Here is a 22816-nt window from a genome sequence, read left to right as displayed (position 1 = left end):
CATTTGCTTTTGCTGTAATTTTCAGAAATGGATGGATTTGGGGATTAGTGTTTATATTGTTACACTGACATGTTGGAAGTTTTATGTTTGTAGTTTCTGGAAAAACCAAGAAAAACAATCATGTTCTTGTAGGTTAGGGACCCAGTCTAGAAGGCTTGTACCCCTTCATAGATGTGTAATTGATTGCAAAAAAATATTAAGTCTAACTAAATGTGATTTGGGGGCAGTATTTGAAAAAAAGCCAGCTTCTTTCCAACACTGGTCGGCCGACCAGCTTTGGAAATTGATACAAAAATACCACTTTTCTTGAAAATGTCAGCACACCAGGTGCCATGGTTTTACAGGATGCTTTAGACTGTCATTCACTAACAGTACAGTAAGGTATTTCATAATAATTCGGTAGTTTTGATTTTTGATGTTTGCATATGTTGTATATTCCCTTTAAAACTAAGTCTTAATGTAAAACTCTCAAACTCTTCCAAATTCTGTTGGAGACAACGGATATTAATCTGGAAAAACTAACTTTTTTGGGAAATAAAAAAATATATGAGACTGTGTTCTGTTTCTGTGTTCTGATATATATTTGCTGTTCCCATTCCATAGGGATCACTTCCATGACCACCTGGAGGATTGGAGATCATTGTACAACAGCAAGGAGCCCCACAAAGAGACCTTCCCCGCCCCCTGGAATGAGAAGCTCTCAGATTTCCAGAAGGCTATTGTCATCAGATGTCTCAGACCAGATAAGGTAAGATTCTTTTTTCTTTCTTTTTTCTTTTCTTTTTCAACAGTTTTTTTTTTTTTTTATAATTGAAGCCACTACTATGACAATTGAAGAGTTAGATTTCAACTCAATACTGTATTTTTTTATGTCTGTTCTAACTTTCAAAGTTTTTTTAAAAAGTTTTTAATTGTTCAACATTTTCTTAAAGTGTGAAACAAAAATGATCATTATCTTTTAATGTGTGACTTTTAGATAATAATTTTACCATCAAAACAATTCTTTCATGTTAGAAATTTCCCATGTCTTTAGTCTAACAAGCCTGTTGCATGTGTACAAAAATTGTCCACTTTTGGTTTTACATAGGTTGGGCCGCTGGTCACCGACTTCGTCATCAGTAAGCTAGGTCAGAAGTTCGTCCAGCCTCCACCCTTTGACCTCGCCAAGAGTTTTGTAGACTCCCACTCCTGCGCCCCTCTCATCTTTGTCCTGTCTCCTGGGGCTGACCCCATGGCTGCACTGCTCAAGTTTGCCGGCGACAAAGGGTTCAGTGGGGAGAAATTCAACGCCATATCCCTGGGACAGGGACAGGTAAAGAATGGAACTTCATTTCATGCTGCTTTGTTTCAATTCTAAAGCTACTAATGACCTAAAATTTGACCCCTGGACTATAAGACATTGCTCTTATTCAAAAATGACTTAAACCTCAATGAATTAAAGTCTTAAACATGCGTGACGATGAGTCAGTGCCTTTTTGTGTGTATTAACCTTGCCTTATGAAGTTCTTCATTTGCAGCTGATATTTTTTTGTTTTTGTTACAAAACACTTTGCAAGTTATTACACGTACCGTTAATTTAACATGTTTATAAAACAAACTTGCTGTTTCAATGCTATTTTTGAGTTTCACTCCGACAAATCGACTTTTATAACTTGTTGTTTTTCTAGCAATAGAAAAGTTAGTCACTTTTTAATGCAGGGGTGTGAGATCTCAGTTTCAAGCTGATTTCAGCTTTTTTTTTATTTGAATTTCAACTTTTTTCCCCTCACTTGCTGTGTACAGAAGTATAGGAGATTTCCAAAGTTCAGCTTTTTGACACCTTTTCCAGCTGTTTTCAGCTATTTTTATCAGTGGTCACTCACACCCCTGTAATGAGACATATTGTAATAAAAAATATATATTTATTTGCAAAGTTTGAAATATTTGCAGCCACAAAAATAATTAAGGCAGATCTTATTGTACGTAAGAGGCACAGAAGCAACCCAAAACTATTGGGGGGGGGGGGTAGAACATGTAAATCAAAACCTGGTAAGGAGAAAATATAATTACATTTGTTGAAGTGCAACTTTAATCGGTAAAGTGCTGTATATCTGTTTCACATTTATTTTGACTAGCTAGCATGCCTGCCTATTACTAATCTCAAGTACAGAAACATAGGGAGAACCACACACATGAAATAGCTGATGTATATGTCGGTGAAGGGAAAACCCAATATTGAATATACATCACGCCGCCGCCAAAAAAATCCATCTTACGAATAGTATTTTGTTTTTGTGTTTTCTTCCAGGGTCCAGTTGCAGCTAAGCTAATCGAGGCAGCCAGACAAGACGGTACGTGGGTGGTGCTACAGAACTGTCACTTAGCTGTCTCCTGGATGACAGCCTTAGAGAAACTGTGTGAGGAGTTTACTCCTGAGACAGTTACTGCTGACTTCAGACTCTGGCTGACTAGCTACCCATCCGACAAGGTAAGTATTCAAACACGACTTGAAGAAACACTTGAACGCATAGATGCGTACAGTTTGTGCACATTCAGTTTAGATATTTATTTGTTCATATTAGGTCCACGCGAACCTGTGATCTTGAGTGTGCACATGTGGTTTGTCTCTCTGAAGGAGTTCTCGAAGTAGTCACAAGCCCTATGTTCTGTTCATGCATGGTGTCAAAAGCAGGCACTTGAAGATTGCGAATTGAAACTGTCGGAAAAATCAAAGGGACTCTGTCTATCTTTAGTTGTATTTTATTTCATTTCATGTTACTTATTTTTGCTGAATTTTTTTTTTTTTTTCTTTATTCAGTTCCCGGTGACTGTGCTTCAGAATGGCGTCAAGATGACCAACGAACCACCCACGGGATTGAGGATGAACATGCTACAGTCTTACATCAGTGATCCTATCAGTGATGAAGAGTTCTTTGCTTCTTGCCCTGGGAAGGAGGCGGTCAGTAGCATAAGTTGCTGTTTTTGAGTTTCACCCCCAAAATTAGATTTTCTTTTTCAGCTGCTATTTTTCTAGCAAAACAAAAGTTATAAAATTTTGAATGAAACATAAAAAAAAACCTTGCCACTATTTACTTGTGACATAATTACTTTACATACAATTAAATCTTTCGAGAGCATTGTAAGAGTAATTTTACCATGTCAGCATCTTTATGTGACATATTATGTTTAACCACCCCCACCCCCATACAATCACTCCCAAAAATTAGAAATTAAGAACCCAGCCAGCATGTTGCTGTATTAAAGAGAATATATTATTGGCTTTTGAATTTCCAGGCCTGGGAGAAGTTGCTATTTGGGATGTGTTTCTTCCACGCTCTGGTACAAGAACGGCGCAAGTTTGGCCCCCTGGGCTGGAACATCCCCTATGGTTTCAATGAGTCGGATCTCCGCATTAGCATCAGGCAGCTACAGGTAAGACAATCATGTGACCAAGGCCAACAATCATGTGACCAAGGCCAATGAAAATATAATTATGGTTTACCCTAACTCCAATCGTAACAGTCAGATATGAGCTGCATTTTTTATTGCTAGTTCTGGACAGCATTTTGAAAAAGATTTTGCTAGGAATGAAATATCAGGTCCTGTTAACTGAAACAGTTATTCAAAGTAATTTTATCATCTGTTGAAAGCACAATATGATTAATACAGCTTGTGTTATTGTGTAGAAAATAAAACCAGGTTTTAGCTAAGCTAACATATGCAAAACTATCTTGAATGTTCATATTTCTTTTCTGGATATTTATTACTTTATGAGAAATATACATAAATATACATGTATATATGAATATTCATATTTCTTTTATGGATACTTGTTACTTTCTACATAAGATGGATATGAATATTCATATTTCTCTTATTGATATTTACTACTTTCTGATGCATTTTCATGAGATATGTGTATTTTCTCTCATGCATATGTATGACTTCCCACCTTTCCTGTCCGTGTAGATGTTTGTCAATGACTACGATGAGGTACAGTATGATGCTGTCTCCTACCTGACCGGTGAGTGTAACTACGGTGGTCGTGTGACCGACGACCGAGATCGTCGCTGCTTGCTCACCATCCTGGCTGATTTCATCACTCCTAAGATCGTCAAGGATTCCAAGTACAAGTTCTCCCCTAGCGGCAACTACTACGCTCCACCCAAGAGCTCATATGAAGAGTACCTGGACTTCATTAAGGTAAGAGGGGGTATCTCTTAGGAAAATACCCAGACTATCAGTCATGGCAATCAATTTTGATGTGTAGCCATGCTTATGTGACAATAAGGCCTGGAAAAAAAAGTTATGAACTTTTTTTTGTATGAATCAAATCACCAAAATTTGAAAGAGTCTCGGGTTTATTCGGAAAAATGCTAAAAGAATGTCAACAAACCGATCCCTTATTCCTTTGGTATATTTTCAAAAGCCCTTCCCAAATCCTCTAAAATTATACACTGCGCATTGCATTCATCAATGCACATTCTTCCATTAGATTTCAAGTGTTACACAAAGTAAAGGCATCTTGTCCTTACATGTACTGAATTCATTACAACCTTACAAACCAAGTGTTTTTTTTGGAGAATTTGGGATTGTGTAGGGTTTATAGTAAATAAAGACATTTGAAACCCCTCCCCCCAATCTCTGCTACCATTGAAATCATTGCTTCCTGTTTATTACGGTCTTCGTTACTATTCCGTTGTTTTCAGAGTCTACCTCTATCCCAAGAGCCAGAGATCTTTGGCATGCATGAGAACGTAGACATCTCCAAGTCACTTCAGGAGACCAAGCAGATCTTTGATTCCATCCTGGTGACCCAGGGAGGCAGGGCCAGCGCTGGGGGAGGCAAGACAGACGACGTGCTGTACGAGATCGCACAGGATGTCCTGTCTAAGGTATGATCGTCATGAACTCAGAAATGACAACATGGCGGTAATCAGGGCCCAATAACATGAAGCTGCTCAAACTGGAAATTGGAAGATAGATAGTTTGTTTAAATTGCTGTTTGTAGCATAATCAACTTCTTTTTTGATGAGACATCGAATGGAAAAATCTGCTTATGTTTAGTTGTAGAAAAATTACTTGCCAAGTCTTTTTTTATGGCTTACGTGTAGAAATTTCAGCTCAGTGAGTGTAGCCTCCGATTTGCTTTGCTTGAAACGAGTCAAGTATCCCATTTACAGTTTGTCGCGAAAACTTGAAATTCCGTGATAGGTTTTGCCAATATCACAATCACGCCTTTGAAGCTAAGTTGAATTTAGAGCACATTGAAATAATTGACTTTCATTCTACAATTTGACATTTTTCTGAGTGTCATTCCTTTTTTTCCATCCTCAGTTGCCGAAGGACTATGATTTGGAGGCAGCACTGAAGAAGTTCCCGGTCGTGTACAATGAGAGCATGAACACTGTCTTGGTGCAGGAGATGGAACGATTCAACAAGTAAGACAGTCAGTCTGTTTGTTTGTCTGTGTGAATATTTGACTATCTTGCATTCTGTCCACATGTCTGTGTTGGTATTTTCAAGGAATGATGCAAAATTAAAGCAGTTTCTTTCTATAATTTTCTCCTCCCTAGAACTTTTTCAAACAAATTAATGAGTAAAGATAAGAAGTGTTCCATGTCACAGTTCCGCTGAGTTTTTCCATCTTGTCCATTGTTTTTCCTCAGTCTGATGCGAACCATCCGTACGAGTCTACAGAACCTACAGAAAGCCATCAAGGGTCTCGTGGTCATGTCCTCGGAGCTGGAAGCCGTGGGCAGTAACCTCCTCATTGGCAAGGTAGGCTAAGTTCTTAGTTTGTATTTTATTTCTGGAAAGAAACCAAGGATTCCTCAAAAGCGCCCTTGGCACTGGAGCTCTCAAGCCTGAAGAAACCTGTAGAGAGAAGACAATGAGAAGAAATGACGGTTTTTGAGGTGGGAGGAAAAGCCCAGAAGAATATTCTGGGGAAATCCCACGTAATCAGGTAAGGACTGAAAACCCAATCCACATGTGGTCCGGACAGGAATCGAACCAGGCTCATTGAGTGTTTTGGCGGTTTAGGGTGCTATAGGGAGTAATAGGCAGGGCGGTTTTGGGCGGTACAGTGATTAACAGGTTAAACAGGGAATCCTCAGGGAAGGTATGAAGCCAAATTCCTTTAATAGTCTGTGAAATATACTAGCTTGAGTTTTCGTTAGAATAAACAGAGTTCTTTACTTAGGGTACGGGGAAATGTGGCCTAGCGGTTAGGGTTTGTGACTCATGATCAGAGGGTCAGGGGTTCGAATCCAGCTACGGGCCATACGTTGTGTCCTTGGGCAAGCCACTTCACCCCCACTTGCCTCTCTCCACCCAGGAGTATAAATGGGTACTGGCATTAGCTGGGAGTAACCTGCGATGGACTAGCATCCCATCCAGGGGGAATAGAAATATTCTCAGTTGTTTCATGCCACTGAAACCGGAGTTAAACGCCGGCCTGATGGGCCATATTGGCTTGGGACAGACTTTACTTACTTTACTTACTTAGGATAAGCAGAGCCATTAAGTTGATCCCAGGAAAATGCCCTACTAATCAAACTTTCTTATAGTAACGGCAATGTTTTGCATTGCACTGCAAAAGGAGTCCTTTAGCATAGAGCCAATTTGGAGACAAAATACCGAAGAAAGGTTCATGATTTCACCAAACCAACACTTTTTAAATGTCAGCTAATTTTGACCTCCTTGTCTACAGGTGCCAGAGATGTGGTCCAAGCGTTCCTACTCCACCCTGAAACCTCTCGGCAGCTACATCACAGACTTCTTAGCACGGCTCAAGTTCCTTCAAGATTGGTACGATAGCAACAAACCAGACATCTTCTGGCTGTCAGGGTTTTTCTTCACTCAAGCCTTCCTGACAGGAGCTATGCAGAACTACGCTAGGAAGTACACTATCCCCATCGATAAGTGCGGATTTCAGTTTGAGGTGGGTTTCTGGTTTTCACTTTGGTGGAATTCCAGAGTTGTAGTCGAGTTACCGCAAGTAATCAGAAGGTATCACAAGTCTATCACAAGCCAGTCACAAGTCATCTCAAGCCGATACAAGTTAATGGCATGTCAGTCACAAGTCATCATCACAAGCCATCACAAGTTAATCACAAGTCAGTCACAAGTCATCTCAAGCCGATACAAGTTAATGGCATGTCAGTCACAAGTCATCATCACAAGCCATCACAAGTTAATCACAAGCCAGTCACAAGTCATCTCAAGCCGATACAAGTTAATGGCATGTCAGTCACAAGTCATCATCACAAGCCATCACAAGTTAATCACAAGTCAGTCACAAGTCATCACAAGCCAATTCAAGTTAATCACAAGTCAGTCACAAGTCAAACACAAGTCATTACAAGCCAACTCAAGTCAATCACAAGTCAGTCACAAGTCATCATCTCAAGTCATCGCAAGCCAATTCAAATTAATCACAAGTCATCACAAGTCAATCACAAGTCATCATCACAAGTCAATATCAGTCAAACACGAGTCGTCAGAAGTTCATTCGAAGTCTTTTATGAGTCAATCACCAGTCATCAGAAGTCATCACAAGTCTATCACAGTTTAATCATAAGTCATTGCGTAAAGTGACAGCTTTTCAAACGAATGTTGACAAAAGCTTTCCTTCGGCGTTTTTCATAAGGTTTTACATACCACCTGACTTGTGATTTGACGTGTGATAGATTTGTGATGGCCTTGACTTCATCCCTATTACAACATATTCAAATGCACATTTTGGCTGAGTCAAGTTTTGCTGATAATCAGCCAAAAATAACCCCAAAAACCAAAAAACCACAGGCATGTAATGCATGTTTCCTTTTGATTTGTTGTCTGCTGGGGTTGGCTGAGCAACTGAATTTCAATACGCGAGATTCAAAAATGCCAAACATGGAAACGAACAATTAATACTTTATGATTTAGTCACCGAGCAACGCCCGTGCGCTGCGCACACAGAGATGTCACCATGATGATAACACGGGATTCTCTGCAAAATTGTACCAGTGTGCAGTTTGCAAGACAATCCTAGCACAATATTTCTGTGCTTACTTGTTTCTTTAGGAAAGTTTTTTCTTCATGTGTATTTTGAAAGTACCAAACCTTGTGTTACATCATGAACAGCTGCTTTCCTATTTGCAAGTGTTGCACAATGTAATTCCTTCAACTATTCTCATTTTTTGTTTCTCCTCCTTGTCATCAGGTCTTGCCTTGCGAGACAGTAGACAAGCCACCAGAGGACGGTGTGTACGTCAACGGTCTGTTCCTGGATGGAGCTCGCTGGGACAGAAAGAAGTAAGTCAACGTCAAGGATCGACAGTGCAGGGCTCACCTTATTTAGCATTCCTATCAAGATGTCATTTATAGTATAAGGCTGGTTCTTCACTGAGAGTGAATGACGAGCAGAAGCATCACATCAAAAATGTGTTGGAGTTTAAATGAGTACTTCGGTTTTGAAACAATTTTACTGAGGGAATACTTGCTACAATGTCAGATATTGGTCATTGCTTTCGTGTCTTTATTGTGGTAGTAATGGTGCTGGTTTGAGGACTGCGCTAGTTTTCTTTCTTTTTTGGATGTAATGAAATTGTTTCATGGTGAACATGTAGCTCAGTTTGTAAAGTTGCATTGCCATTGAACAGGCAATGATTTTCTGTTTCGTACATGCCTGTTTTTGGATAGAGATCATTGTTAATTCTGTTGAGATTGTCAGAGTTTCTGATTTTGAGACTCTTGTTTTTTAATGGTTTGTATCTGATTGTTAAAACTCTTTTTTTCCTTTAAATTTTGTCTTGTGCAGGGGACTTCTTGCCGAGTCCATGCCAAAGGTCCTGTTTGATCCGGTTCCAGTCATATGGGTCAAACCAGGTAAGAAATAGACCAAAGTCCATGATTGTTTACATTGTAGAGTGAGGCTGCATGCGAAGCTCTTTGGCACATTGTCAACACCATCAAGTAGAAACAGAAAAAAACTTGTGAAAGTTGAAGGGAATGCCCACGATTTTCCTGCCACAACTCTGAGTGTTTGCAGGTATTAGGAAAGAGAATAAAACTCTCCTCCCTCACAATACTGTTTGTTGAACTCTTATCGGACGTTCTGTTGACAAGTTATGGCTGTTTAAAGTACGCATTTATTGACATGTCAAAAAGGTAAAATACTGAGAAAAAGGCTTTTAAAGTTTCGAATTAGGTATCTGGGAAGATCAAAGACGCCAACTGTTTTTCCTTGAAAACTTGTTTATTCTACAGTTTTTATACGATTTCTTTAAAACGTGTAGGAGACATATCAAAGATTACAAATATCAATAAAAATTAAATCGAAAAATGTTACCCCCATTTAAAAAAAAATTGGGGGGGGATTTTGCTCCTCTACTGCCAGTGCCCAGTTCTGTCTCATTTTGCCAAAATGCCTCACAAATGTTCTTGAGAAAGTACCTTTTGCCTTAATCAATCAACTGTCAATCAACCATTTTTCTTTATAGTTTTCGACTTTCTCATCTTGTTAGATAATAATTACATAAATGATTGATCTTTTGGAAATATCTTTTTTCAATCGAAACAATCTCTTTTGTTTATTGTTCATTCAGGTAAGAAACTAGACTTCAAGCCCAAAGCCGACTACGTCTGTCCCTTGTACAAAACCAGTGAGCGTCGAGGCACGCTGTCAACAACCGGTCACTCCACTAACTTTGTCCTTCCCATGGACCTCCCAACCGATAAACCAGTTCAGCACTGGATTAAGAGAGGTGTGGCCCTGCTCTGCCAGCTGGACGACTAGGGTTGATCATTTAGTTAATCAACTAGTTGTGGATTGATAGTTATAATCTTAGCTTGAGGGCTTGTGTACATAAATGAGTTAACCAGTTTGGACTTTTTGTAACAATGTGGATTTACAGTGGAGTGCTCTGCTAAACTGGTTTAAATGAGGTTGGGTTTAAATAACCAAGATAATCTGGTTATTAGTAGTAACTAGTAGCAAGTTAAACACTAGTTGGAGGTTGTATATAGTTGGTTTAATGTTGCTTATCTGTACATATGTTGCTAACATTATGGTATTGACGTTGTGTCGTGTGTATTTCTGATGAATTATTTCAATTGTGAAGACTTCATAGATTTAACACCTTCCATTTCTTTCTGACAAATATTTACAGAAATGAGATTTCACGATTGATGGCTTATATTTTTCAGCTGTATATTGTTTTATTTCATTATGTTGTTATTTCTGTTGGAGTTGTGTTTTTGTTCAACGGATGTAATTAAATTATATAATATGCTTTGCCCAAGGAAGAAAATTGCAGATGTATATCTGGACCAAAGTATTTTTTAGAAATGATCAATTCTTCAATATGTTTGCCTTACAATTTCAGGTTGTGCCTTAATTAAAAAAAAAAATGAGCTTGTCATGTACACGTGTATGTAAAGTCGCATTTACAAATAAGAGTTTTAAATCGGTATGGAGAAATGTTAATAATAAATAGTGCACTTGATACTTAAGATTCAATGGTTTTTGCAGTTACACGATAGTTAGGGCAAGAATGAATATTTGTTGAAGTTTTATTTTACTTGCAGTCGCAAAAGTACATCCACACTTAAACAAATACATGACTTAAGAACACATCCGTCCAAAATTTGTATTTAAGTTCTGTCTTTAAGTATATAAGATGAAAGTTTGTTTAAATGAATTTGTTTGTTTAATACCGTCCAGAAAATGGAACATTTAATTTGATTTAAGACATTAAAATTAGATGTGAATTTTGAAAATTGAGTTTTCAAGACTTGTAAAGTTGGATATTGTAAATATTTGTATTTCTCGAATTCAAACAGGCGTCCAAACTTTGAAAGGTTATGAATATTGAATAGGTATTTTTAAATGTATATTTTTAAATTGAAGAATATTGAATATGAAGTTCAAATCATAAGATAATATAGTGTTGACGAAAAATTCCGTCCTGAAGCATTTTGTATTTGAAAAACAAGTTTCCGTCCATATATCCAGAGTATAATTGGTGTATTCTTTATAGTAATGTTTTATCTGGATTTAACGTGAATCTTAACATTCCATGTATACTGTGTGAAAACTGTAACATCTTAAAATATTGCAGTGGATAAACTAAGGTTCATTTTGTGTATATTTTTTCACTGTTTTTATTGGATTAATAAATTTGTTGTTGACAACCCACCAGTTTGTTTCCTGCTTTATTTTACTGACTTATTCCTCAATAAGAGTTACATGTAGTCTCCTTAAATAAGACGTTTTGAAACTGGTTATCTTTGTTACAACTGATAATGTAGTAACCCACTGATAATGTATCACCAACCGATAATGTCACACAAATTGACCGATAGTGTAGTAAATGTTACTACACTATCGGTCAATTGTTGTTACATTATAGGTCAACCGATAATGTAACAACAATTGACCGATAGTGTAATACATTTTTACTACACTAACGGTGAATTTGTGTTACGTTATCGGTTAAGACCGATAATGTAATAACAAACGACTGATAGTGTAGTACATTTTTACTACACTATCGGTCAATTGTTGTTACATTATCGGTTGACCTATAATGTAACAACAATTGACCGATAGTGTAATACATTTTTACTACACTATCGGTCAATTTGTGTGACATTAGCGTTTGACCGATAATGTAACAATTGACCGATAGTGTAATACATTTTTACTACACTATCGGTCAATTTGTGTGACATTATCGGTTGACCTATAATGTAACAATTGACCGATAGTGTAATACATTTTTACTACTCTATCGGTCAATTTGTGTTACATTATCGGTTGACCGATAATGTAACAATTGACCGATAGTGTAATACATTTTTACTACACTATCGGTCAATGTGTTACATTATCAGTTGGTGATACATTATCCGTTGGTTAATACACTATCAGTTGTAACAATCTTTTCATATTTTTTTTTTAAACAAGGGGTACCCCTTGCCCATTTTTGTTCAACAACTGCTTTTCAGAAGTACTACACAATTGACACATTCTCTATATTTTCTGACCAGATTTATTACACTTAGTACTTTTCATGTTCTACATACATAAACACATCATTTTCTTATTGATATTTATTTGCATATTGCTAGAAATCACAATACATAATGAAATAAGTAGGTAGGAAAATAACTGCAAATTGGAGATGAACTTAGGTTCACTACAAACCTATTCTCTACACTGATTATAAAATGTCTACAATTATCCAGTTTTGTAGTTATTTGGTCAATATTATAACCCCTTTACAGAAACTGCCTCATCAAAAAAAAGAAGCTTTGTTACAACTGATAGTGTAGTAACAAACGGATAATGTATCACCAACCGATAATGTCACAAAAATTGACCGATATTGTATCACTAACCGATAATGTAACAAAAAGTGACTGATAGTGTAGGAAATGTTACTACATTATCAGTCAATTTTTGTTAAATTATCGGTCGTAACCGATAATGTAGCAAATATTGACCAATAGTGTAGTATCATTTACTACAGTATCGGTCAATTTGTGTTACATTATCGGTTAGTGATACAGTATCGGTCAATTTGTGTGACATTATCGGTTGGTGATACATTATCCGTTGGTTACTACATTATCAGTTGTAACAAGCTTCTGTCCCAATGTTTTGATTTTGACACTGGTTCGATTAACCAATGATTAACAGGTTTTGTATTTTCTTCCAACGTTTGCTCATGTTTCAAATTCAGACAAGTTGGAATGTAAAGAAAGTATAATTCAGTAAAATAACAATTTATGGTGGGGAAAATGTTATTCCTCAATAAAAAGGATAACCAAAAATTACAAAACCAAGTATAACACAACTATTGTGTTGCCAAGAATTTCCAAATTACCCCTGGTTCTGTAGAGTTGTTAGTTTTCACTTTATAAATTTCTGCAAAAGGAAAAGTACCTAGCCATTTTTTATGTTCAATTCTATAAGACTTTGCGACAAAGTTTCACAAGTTACATCCATTGATGACCTACTTTATGAGAGAAGTCTCCCTGAAATAAAAAAACACCTGAAAAAAGATCTCGTTCTAAGTTTTAGGTTCTGAGGTTCTTAGTTCCAATACCACATTGCTATAAGACACAATAAGCATACATGTAAGTCCTATTATTCAACTTCCGCCACCTATATTTCTGCACAAATAATATACTATTACACCAGATTATCTTCAGATACATGTAGTTCCCATATAATACAAAATTATAACCTGTGTACATATTACCAAGCATAACATACACATTTTAACTTGACTTAATACCAATACAATTACACAACTTATGCAGCCCACAGACACATTTGACATGCCTGTTTTATCTGTTGATATAGGTGCCTTCTGATTGGTCAAAACATTCCACACTTTGATCCTGATTGGTTGAAATTTCAGCACCACCAATCTGATTGGTCACTCTCCGTCACAGGAACCAATCAGAAAGCAGATAGGCTGCATAACATGCATATATTAAAAATCCATACAAGTAAACTAAACTATTCAGCAGCCACATTGACAGTAATAGTTTTGCCCTTAGGGTCGTCAAACTTGTCCATGACCCTAAGATTGGATATCATCCCTACCCCAAAGGATAAGATGAGTAGTAGGATGAGTCCTGTAAACAGACCCATCCATATACCTTCAGTAAAGAAGCCGACGCAGTCATTGGCCGTCCCAAACTGGGGTACATCTTTCACTGTCTTGACTCCAGTTGGTTGAACCTGTGTATGAAAAAAAAAAACACGTTGAGATTAAAAAAAAGTTATATTAAGGTAAGATTTGGTTCAGAAAACCATTTACTTGAATCCAGAATGACTCAATTGAGGGCTCACAAATGAGGTTTTACTAAAGACACTTGGAAAATACTACAGTAGGTAACTTGGTTTTTCTGTGATTGAAAGTCAAAAAAATTAAGATGGCCTGACGGTCTGGTCTTAAGACCTTCTTCAGAGGCAGAAGACAGTGGTACAAGAAACAAACATGTATCTTGCCTTGTTTTAGAACTTCAATCGCATCAAAGATAAACCTTAGTGAGAATAAGCTTTGGTAGGTGTGGAAAATGATATTTAAAAATTCTTTGCGAGCAATAATTTCATCAGGACTAAGACACACGGGCTCTACGAACAAGCACTCTCTCGGTATTTAAAACACACAAAAAATATGGTTTTCATCCAGGAACAAGTTTCTAATGTGAATAAATAATTCAATGTTTACAGGTGGCAACACATGATGACCAGCACAGTTTAAATGACTTCACTACTAGTCAAGTTCCTAGCCTCTCTGCCCTCTGAATACTTAATTAAATAGAGAAATCTGGAACCAGCCTATCTTCAATAAGGCTAAATAGCGCCCTCTGGTATCCACGCACAGAGACAATATCTCAACTTTATTTGGCATCTTTACCCTAAAACTGACAAAAGTGGTTCACATTTAATACCATCAATTCTTGCATTCAACTGACCTGCAATTCAGTGATGGCGAGTTGTGCCGATGCTGTACCCTTATCTGCCTGTGTCAGTGTAAAGACGCTGTCTGTACAGTGGAAGGAGAAGTCCTGTGGTGTGTCCGTGATGCCGGTCTGGACGTCGTACCTGATGAGCTGCCCATCGTCCACGGCAAACTCCACGAAGCTGGCTGAAGTGACTGACCAGAAGTAAGAGTGACTCGCCGCAACGGTAGAGACAGTGGAGTTGAAGACCAAACTGCAAAGCGTCAATGAAATAAAACAAAACAAAAAATTCAGTTCACTATATAACATGTAAAGTACTACGGCAGATAGGTGATGGGATTGTGCCTTTAATGATACAAGCATGGCATTTGGCACACAGTCAGAGTATGTCATGAGAAAGATATTTGGCTAAAGAGCCATCGCAGATTTGTCCTTTGAAAAAAATATAGGTAGAAAAACAAGGAATGGCAGCAATTTAGAACATTTTGAATATTTCTTTTTATTCTACCCATATTTTTTTCAAAGGACACATCTGCGATGGCCCTATGGCCGAATATCTTTCTTAACACATACTCTATGTACCAAATGCCATGCCTGTATCATCAAAAACACAATCCTTCAAAATCCTCCAACAGCCCTGCCTCTCAAAATGCATTTAGCCTCAATCCTCCAAAATTCTCCCGTTCTTAAAGCACCATTTATCCTCAATCCTCCAAAATTGTATGTTGCATTCATCCTCAATCCTCCAAAATCCTCCAAAACTGCCTGGAGGACTTTGGTGGATTGAAAATAGAGATGTTAGGGTTAATGATCTCTACAAACCTTCATTGATTGGTGAATAATTCATAATTACTTAATGATCAGCTTATCATTTCAGTGTTGGAATATTGTCTGCAAGTAATGGTTTTATAATCACATAACACAGGCTTGAATGCCAGTTGTTCCAGAAATAGCCAAGTTGATATGATTTAGAATTTCAGTAGTTTATTACTGTATAACAATGTTGTTATTCTGTTGGTGAAGGACCAATCATGGTGCCGGAAAGCATGTGGTTTTGAGACGCAATTGAGGCGTTTGTTCTTCGCGCTGTGCAGTGCTATAAAAGACAAGCAGGAACACTGCTCGGTGTTCAGATCATGACAGATTCTAACCCGATGAAAACGGAGTGTGTCTTACATGCTTGCCGTGTTTGACTGATCTAATGAGGCACTTTAGGCATTCCTCTTCGTCATTATTAGGAACATTTACTTTATACACTCGACTTAATACAAGTTCAGCCGGACCTAGCCAAAATGTTTGTTATATTAGAATTTTGTATTAAGAGGAGCATCAGTACCATTCATTGTACACATAAAGCACTGTCGGGACCAAGGCTTTATGTCTGCTATAACCAGAATTTGTAGTAACAGTGTTTGTACTAAAGAGAGTCGACTGTAGTCTAGTCTTTTCAGTCAGGGATTTTGTGAAATGAATAGAACATCGAAGATCATCTGACAAACGTAAATTGCTTAAATCCTGCAGCCTATTTTTCCGACGTATTTCTGGAGATGGACTCAAGCATCGAAGTGACTTGAAGCGGAGTTTGACAACTGTTAAGATACTTTTGCTTAGAGAAAGTTGAGGACAAGTACAAGAACACAGCATTCTACCAGCAGCTGGATTTGAACCCCTGACTTTCTGATCTATAGCCATAGACCCTACCTACAAGGTCTAGTACCCTACAGTCATTTCATGATAAAGAAAGCAGTGAGAAATATTGGTCTCACCTCATTTTGAAGTCATTCAGGCCTTGGGGATTTGTTTTCAGTTCCATTTCAAATCTGTGAATCAAAATAAGGGGAAAAAATTCAACCTGTGGGATTAGCACTTCAACAATCATTAAATGTGAGGCACTCTAGCAAAATGAGATGGAACAGGGTGGCATGCAACTTGGAAAAAACCAACAAGGGAAAGAATGTTATTCTTTCCTAATACCCACAAACCCTCATTGCAACCAAAGCCCAGTTGTGTCTCATTTTTCTAGAACGTCTCACAAATAACAACGCCCTGTTCTCTTAACTAACAAACTGCCAAGCTTCACTGAAAAATAATTGCATTGATCAGAAACGAGTGTCATTAACTGTAAAAAAAAACAAAAAAAAACAACTTGTAGACTTCCATATTTTTCAGACTCAAATTCACACTTTTTATAGATTTCGGGACTTTGTGCATTTTTTACCAATAGATTTTCTTTAGTCAAGCAGACTTTGTTAAAGGGAATGTACATCATTGGCTTTTGCTATTATTTTCAGAAATGAACTTTTTGAGGGGTTATAATAGATCAAATATTGTTACACTGACATGTTTGAAATTTTGTGTTCGAAAATGCTGGAAAAAACTGAGAAAAACAAAAATGTTCAAGTAGTCTGGTTCCCTGACTCCACTAAAGATAAAAATGGATCAATTTATAGATGCCAGAAAATTGCAAGGTTAGGGGATCCAGTCGAGCTGGCCTGCACCTGTTCATGAACATGTAACCAGTAGCAAACAAAATTTGGACTGAAAAAGGGGTAAATTTGGAGCAGAAGTCGAAAAAAAGTTAGGTTTTTCCAACGGTGGTGGGCCGACCAGCGTTGGAAATGTATACAAAAATACAATTTTCTTGAAAATTACTTCACACCAGGTGCCATAATTTTACAGGGTGCTTGAGACTGTCATTTACCAACATCCTATTAAGGTATTTTGTGAAAACTTGGTAGTTTTATTTTTTGATGTTTGCAAATGTTGTATATTCCCTTTAACGTCAACATGCACTAATTGTACATGTACTTACTTGACAACCAGGTATTGTTTTCCTTTGATTTCCTCAATGTCACAGGAAGAGTTTGAAAATAACCACCCAGTGGTCGGCAGAGTGACTGGCTTAGGTTTCGAAGATTTAGGTCCAACAGTCAAAGTGAAGGCATTAGCCGTCATGTAGATACTGCAGTCTGGATCTTTGCCAATGTAGGAGCCAAAGAAAGGCTCAGCAGCCGGTGCTTGGAGCAGATGTCGACCAACGGTCAGGCGGTCATCAGACTGGGGTTTGAGCTAAACAAACATGAGAAATTTGAGAGGAACATCAAAATTCAAAAGTGAAACTTTAACCTAACTCCCTACTGTCTTCTTCTAAGTACTGGGCCAAGTCCGCCAAAATCCATCAATCACACTGCTTCCAATGCATGCTTTGATTTAGGCCTCCAGGCCCAAGTCCATCATACTCCATCAATATCTAGTCAAACCAGGCCTGCAGGACCAAGTCCCTCAAAATCCACCAAAATTGGGGGGGGGGGGTGGATTTGGGGAGGAATAGGGTTAATGCAGCAAATTCTGAAGCTTATAAGACATTCAGTACTGCTTTCATATGACTTTAAATCTTCAATTTATTTTGGGTCTTGTCCTTCACCAACATGTTAAAAACACTCTACGCTAAGTGCTGTCAAAAAAATTGAGAAAAAAAACAAAAACAGGTTGGATGACAAATGCAAAAGTATGTTTCTACCAAGATTGCCAGCTACGATAGTTGCCATGGGTTTGGGTCACATGGCCCAGAAGAAATTGATGGAATTTTCATGACGTCATTATCACCATGTCTGAGTCGTTGCATCATACTGAGCAGCAGCTTAGTGTCCAAAACCTAACACATACATTGACATTTTGTGCATAAGCCGAGTACCGCCCCAAATTTTGACGTCGTGAGGTTTTGTCTGCCACGAAGATTACAATAAATACAATTGGTGATATTCTACACATTTGTGGAGTTATCTTACCACTGATTTGTGATTTGCTGTCAGGATAGCTGTGTAGTGAGTCTTCTGTCCACGGATCATGGACGCTATCAGTTTATCGGCTTCATTGAAGGCCTTTTCTTTTGAATCACTGAAATGAAAACCACAAAGACATAATTTTTCTTGAATATTATTATAGTATAAGTTGCGAGTGCAAAGTGTTCTTTCGACATCATAGTTTCTAAAAATTGTCATTTCACTAATTCTATTGTGTATATTACGGATGTTCCCTTACCCTGAGGAAACACTGAAGCGTGTCACCACCAGGTTGGTCTTCGTGGGGTCAAGCGTCACGCCTTCCAGGGTCGGGTCCTTCAGGTCAATCACGGCACCAGTGACCTTTGAACTCAGGTCACTCTCGAGGTCACCGGGCTCGACAGAGGGCAGTACCAGATTGGAGAGGGACTCTGTCATTGCTTTCTAAAATAAAAAATATATACATATTTTTTTATAATAACATTTATACTTTCCTTTTCACAGTTTTGATTGATATAAATTTTATGGTATAGAAAAAAAGATGAAGCAAATAAAATCCAATATATTAGAAATATATTTGTCTCTTTACTGAAGTTGCAGTATACTGGTGTTTCTCATATTCGTTTTTACACATGTGTGATGCGATCAAGCTAAATGAGTCGTTTGCCAGGAATTTTTATGTGGAGATACAGGCCAAAATAGGGCCACTTCATCACATCACTTCATCACATCTCTTGGTGTTCCGACTTCCATAATTTTTGAACTAAAGATGGTATAAGCATGCGGTTTTCACAGCAGTGATGCTGAGATTGTGCTCTTTTCAAATCTGTAATAAAAATGTTTTTGACCAGGGTCGACAAACGACTCATGTAATTTGTTTATTCATTCTAAATAATGTGAAGTTTTAATACATTCACAGCAAAACTTGGAGTAGCAGGATGAAGAAATAACAGAAAGAATTTATGTTTTACCTTCAGGTTGCTCAGGGCACCGCCTTGACCATCTGCACTGTATGCATTGCTGTACTTAGTGATATCATCAATGCTCAGCTGAAACGAATAACCAAATATATGTGAGTTTCCTAATAAACACACGATGTAGGCTTCTCCTCTAGGCATTGGTAAAGCACATTGATCATGAGTTTGGAATTTGCCCTACATGTAATTACATGTAAGCACTGGTATTATTTAATATTTTTTTGTTTACTCTTCCACAATTCATAAACCAAATAATACACTACACAAGTGTTTGTAGATCTCTTGTTCAGAGCATGAAACTCAATCATGTCAGTCAAGAAAATGATAGCATATTCTCTATACGTATGTATCTTTTGTTTGTTTGTTGGGGGTTCTTTTTGGGGGGGGGGATTGGGGTTGGGGGTGTTTACTTACAAAGCCGTTTACAAAGACTATGTAATTCTTGATTTAATGAATAGTACTTAGGCAAACCACTTTTGACAAAATTGATATATATCATAATTACAACTCTAGACTACTGTGACATGGCGTTTCCCCTGCCCATTCAAACGTGAGGCAGCCCACCTCGCTACTTTCAGTGACCACCTCGCTCAATTTTTGCCAATATCATCACCTCACTGTGAAGATTTGCAATAAAGGAAATACTTATCAAAAACATGTTATCTTGTGTAATTTATGCGCATTTTCCTTGACCTCTATGTATCAAGAACTCACAGGTTGGGTGTGTAGATGGAATCAACGGGTATTTTTGTGATCGCTGCATTCTTTTCAGTTTGCAGACTGCATACATTTTGTTTCAATCATCAATTTGAATTTTTACCACCTTGCTCAGTTCATTAGCCAGGGAAAATACTGCTGTGACATGAAAGACATTATGTTTTACATCCTCAAGAATTCATGTTTCCCTAGGGCATGGGAAAAAAGCTATGTCCCAGAAACTGAAATCAACTATTCGCAACTGTGTGGTTTCCATCCAGACTATTGACCATTTATAGTGCACATCCGCTACCTTCCTGTTTCGATGTACACGTATGTACAAGTACATGGTGTATCCATCCAACTACCGATAGTATCGCAGGAAATGGAGTCATATCCACACAGTGGCACTCATAGCTAAACAACAGATATGCACACTCAGGCAATGACCAATTTCTCCACACTGAATTAAATGTGTCAATGTCTGTTTTGAGTCAAAATCACTTCATTGGCATTTTCTGCAATCTTTTACAGTGCAGTCAAAATTCGACATGGTTCAGTAAAGCATTTTCGCCTGTAGCGCCTACCTAGAGCAAAAGTTGTAACTGAAATTTCACAGAAAGTGAAATTTCATCAAGTTCTAAACACTCCTGTTCATAAATCGCGAGTTTATTTACCCGTAACAAAGTTAGAAGAAAATTTTATTTTGGCGTAATTTTCCGATTTTATTTTCAAGTGCAAAGTGAACCCTTTGAAAATGCCCCGAAAAATAAGAAAATAATTTTCTGACAAACATCTGGCTGGGTATGTAAGTAGAGATAATAATTATTTATCAGAATTTATCAAGTTTACAGAAATTCTTAAATGTTAATTTGGAATTTTCCGAGATTTATTCAAGTGCGCCACGTTAGGGAACACTCCGCCAATTTGTGCCCAATTTCCGGACGCCACCGTTTTTGAATTTCGGATTAAATTTTATGAAACCAAAATTGTTCACAGAGATTAAAAGCATTAATAAGGTAAAAGTACCAGTATTTCACTGCATGAATTTGAGGTTTGTCAACAAAGAGGTTTGGCAACACTACCGAGGAAAGTCGGGTAAGCTTCGAAGTGCGCCACGTGGGAACACAACTATTTTGGAGGATTTGGGAAGGTTAGGGTTAAATGAAACAGCGTAATACCGGCTACACTAGCTCACCTCATCAAACACAAAGAGGAAAATATTCTGCGGCTGTGTCTGCAGGATGCTGCTCATGTAGTTGGTGCCCAACTCCTCCCTGGTGACCAACTTGCCAGCAGAAATTCTGGGCTTGTTGGCAAAGGACCTGTAGTAGTAGACAGTGTAAAATACAAAGTTTGGAAACTGGACATTTTTAAGGCAACACATGCACGACAAGTTTTCATTTTGGAATTAAAAATTTTAACAATGGAAAGAATTAGGACCCACTCTCACTTCAGTTATGGAATACTTTTTATCACTCCAAAATGACATCTGCATAGGGCAAATTTTCTCTATTTTTCAAGATTAGCGAAGGTATTTTGATGAAAAATATGACTTTCCTACCTGTTTTTCCACAACATGTTCAAGTTGATTCTGTGCTAATCAATAGTGCATTTACTATTCATTGCATGCGTGCTGGAAACATCACATATTTTCACGTTGTCTTTTGTTGTTTAATCTCCTAATTTTCCTCTTAATTTAAAACCCTGCCCTTTTTCCAAGGCACTCCTGCTGCTTTCAAATATTGCCAGCTATTTCAGAAAAGGAGTCCCAGACACAAAGTGCACTTTTAGTTTTACTTTTTGTAGAGATTTTATTTACAAGATATTTGTGTATAAAGAAGATTACATTTTACTTTTCAAAAGACAAAACACACTTAGTCGGATGAAATAGTATTGGAAACCAACCCAAAAGAGGTAGACAATAAGACATGGTTGAGGAAAGAATCCATGCAGTATCCAGACGCCACTTCTTTTGTTGTGTACAAAGTCTAAGGTGAGTCCAGTGCATTTTCAAAGTATTTTCCAAGTTGGAAATGCTTCTCAGTCCCAGATTCATGTCTTTTCAACACTTTTGCATTGGACTGACCTTCATTGAGGTAATATGTGAAAAATGTGGCGTCGGGATGCAACATTCTTTCCGAGGTAGATTTTTATTGAAACGATCTGGAACTAGGAAAATCCAAAACTAGGAAACCAACCATGCCAACTCAGCCATGTCAGTTGGCAACTGTAGAGTTGTGAAAATTTCTAACATCAGTGCATGACTGACAAGTACTAAGTAGCATTGAAAATCATGAAAATGTTCCACAGTCTAAGTGAAACACAAATGATTAACTATACAAGTAGGCATGTAACATTATGTTATTGGTAAAACAATACACAAAATACCCAAAATAATAGGCCTACAATTAGATTTAAATTGAACAAAACGTTTCAGATTGTCATGATTGTGAAAAGAAAAGGCAAAAAATTATTTTTGATCTTTTCAAAATGTTTTCATGTGTTTATTAAGACGCAATATTAAGTATTTTACAGTTTTCATATTTACCTTGTATTGGACCATGCTATGAGCGGGACTGGTTGTTCACCAAAGCACAAAACAGGCGAAAATATCGCCAAAATATGGAGCACAAATTTCAGAGTTCCTTCCATGATGGCTGAATTCTGCAAACTGATGACCAAGAAAGTGCGCTGACCTTTTATCATATGACAATCAATTTGCTGTTACATTATCAGAGGGTAGCAGAATTATAAAATATAAGAAATATATGGATTTAAACAACATATAGTAACTTTTGCTTGTAAAACTTGAGTTTAAAAATAATTGCCTAAAAATATATTCAAAGAAGCACGCTCTTGAGAGAACACTGTAAAAATTCTACAGGGGTTTAACATTTAAGATAAATA

General features: G+C 37.5%; 2 protein-coding genes across 5 annotated transcripts in view; one reads left to right on the top strand and one right to left on the bottom strand.

Annotated features, from left to right (window-relative positions):
• Positions 1–11165, top strand: part of LOC119731731 (dynein heavy chain 12, axonemal-like) — a 75952-nt gene extending 64787 nt beyond the window's left edge. For all 4 annotated transcript variants that reach the window (XM_038204960.1, XM_038204962.1, XM_038204961.1 and 1 more), the window contains 13 exons: positions 604–748; positions 1088–1312; positions 2288–2467; positions 2798–2938; positions 3274–3411; positions 3949–4182; positions 4689–4874; positions 5317–5420; positions 5649–5760; positions 6695–6925; positions 8189–8280; positions 8786–8853; positions 9573–11165. In XM_038204960.1, coding sequence (XP_038060888.1) covers positions 604–748; positions 1088–1312; positions 2288–2467; positions 2798–2938; positions 3274–3411; positions 3949–4182; positions 4689–4874; positions 5317–5420; positions 5649–5760; positions 6695–6925; positions 8189–8280; positions 8786–8853; positions 9573–9763 — 2047 coding nt within the window. In that variant the 3' untranslated portion in view covers positions 9764–11165. The remainder of the gene's footprint in view (positions 1–603; positions 749–1087; positions 1313–2287; positions 2468–2797; positions 2939–3273; positions 3412–3948; positions 4183–4688; positions 4875–5316; positions 5421–5648; positions 5761–6694; positions 6926–8188; positions 8281–8785; positions 8854–9572) is intronic.
• A 1817-nt stretch (positions 11166–12982) lies between these two features.
• Positions 12983–22605, bottom strand: LOC119732051 (V-type proton ATPase subunit S1-like). The gene is made up of 9 exons (XM_038205417.1): positions 22458–22605; positions 21105–21231; positions 19205–19282; positions 18493–18677; positions 18240–18348; positions 17264–17520; positions 16218–16271; positions 14464–14704; positions 12983–13723 (listed from the first exon to the last, which is right to left on the bottom strand). The coding sequence occupies exons 1-9, from the start codon at positions 22559–22561 to the stop codon at positions 13499–13501; spliced, it is 1380 nt and encodes a 459-aa protein (XP_038061345.1). The 5' UTR covers positions 22562–22605; the 3' UTR covers positions 12983–13498.
• Positions 22606–22816: the final 211 nt, after the last annotated feature.

The sequence above is a fragment of the Patiria miniata genome, unplaced genomic scaffold (genome assembly GCF_015706575.1).
Source record: "Patiria miniata isolate m_02_andy unplaced genomic scaffold, ASM1570657v1 HiC_scaffold_24, whole genome shotgun sequence".
In the NCBI taxonomy this organism is placed as follows: domain Eukaryota; kingdom Metazoa; phylum Echinodermata; class Asteroidea; order Valvatida; family Asterinidae; genus Patiria; species Patiria miniata.
This window is presented reverse-complemented; position numbering and strand designations above follow the sequence as displayed.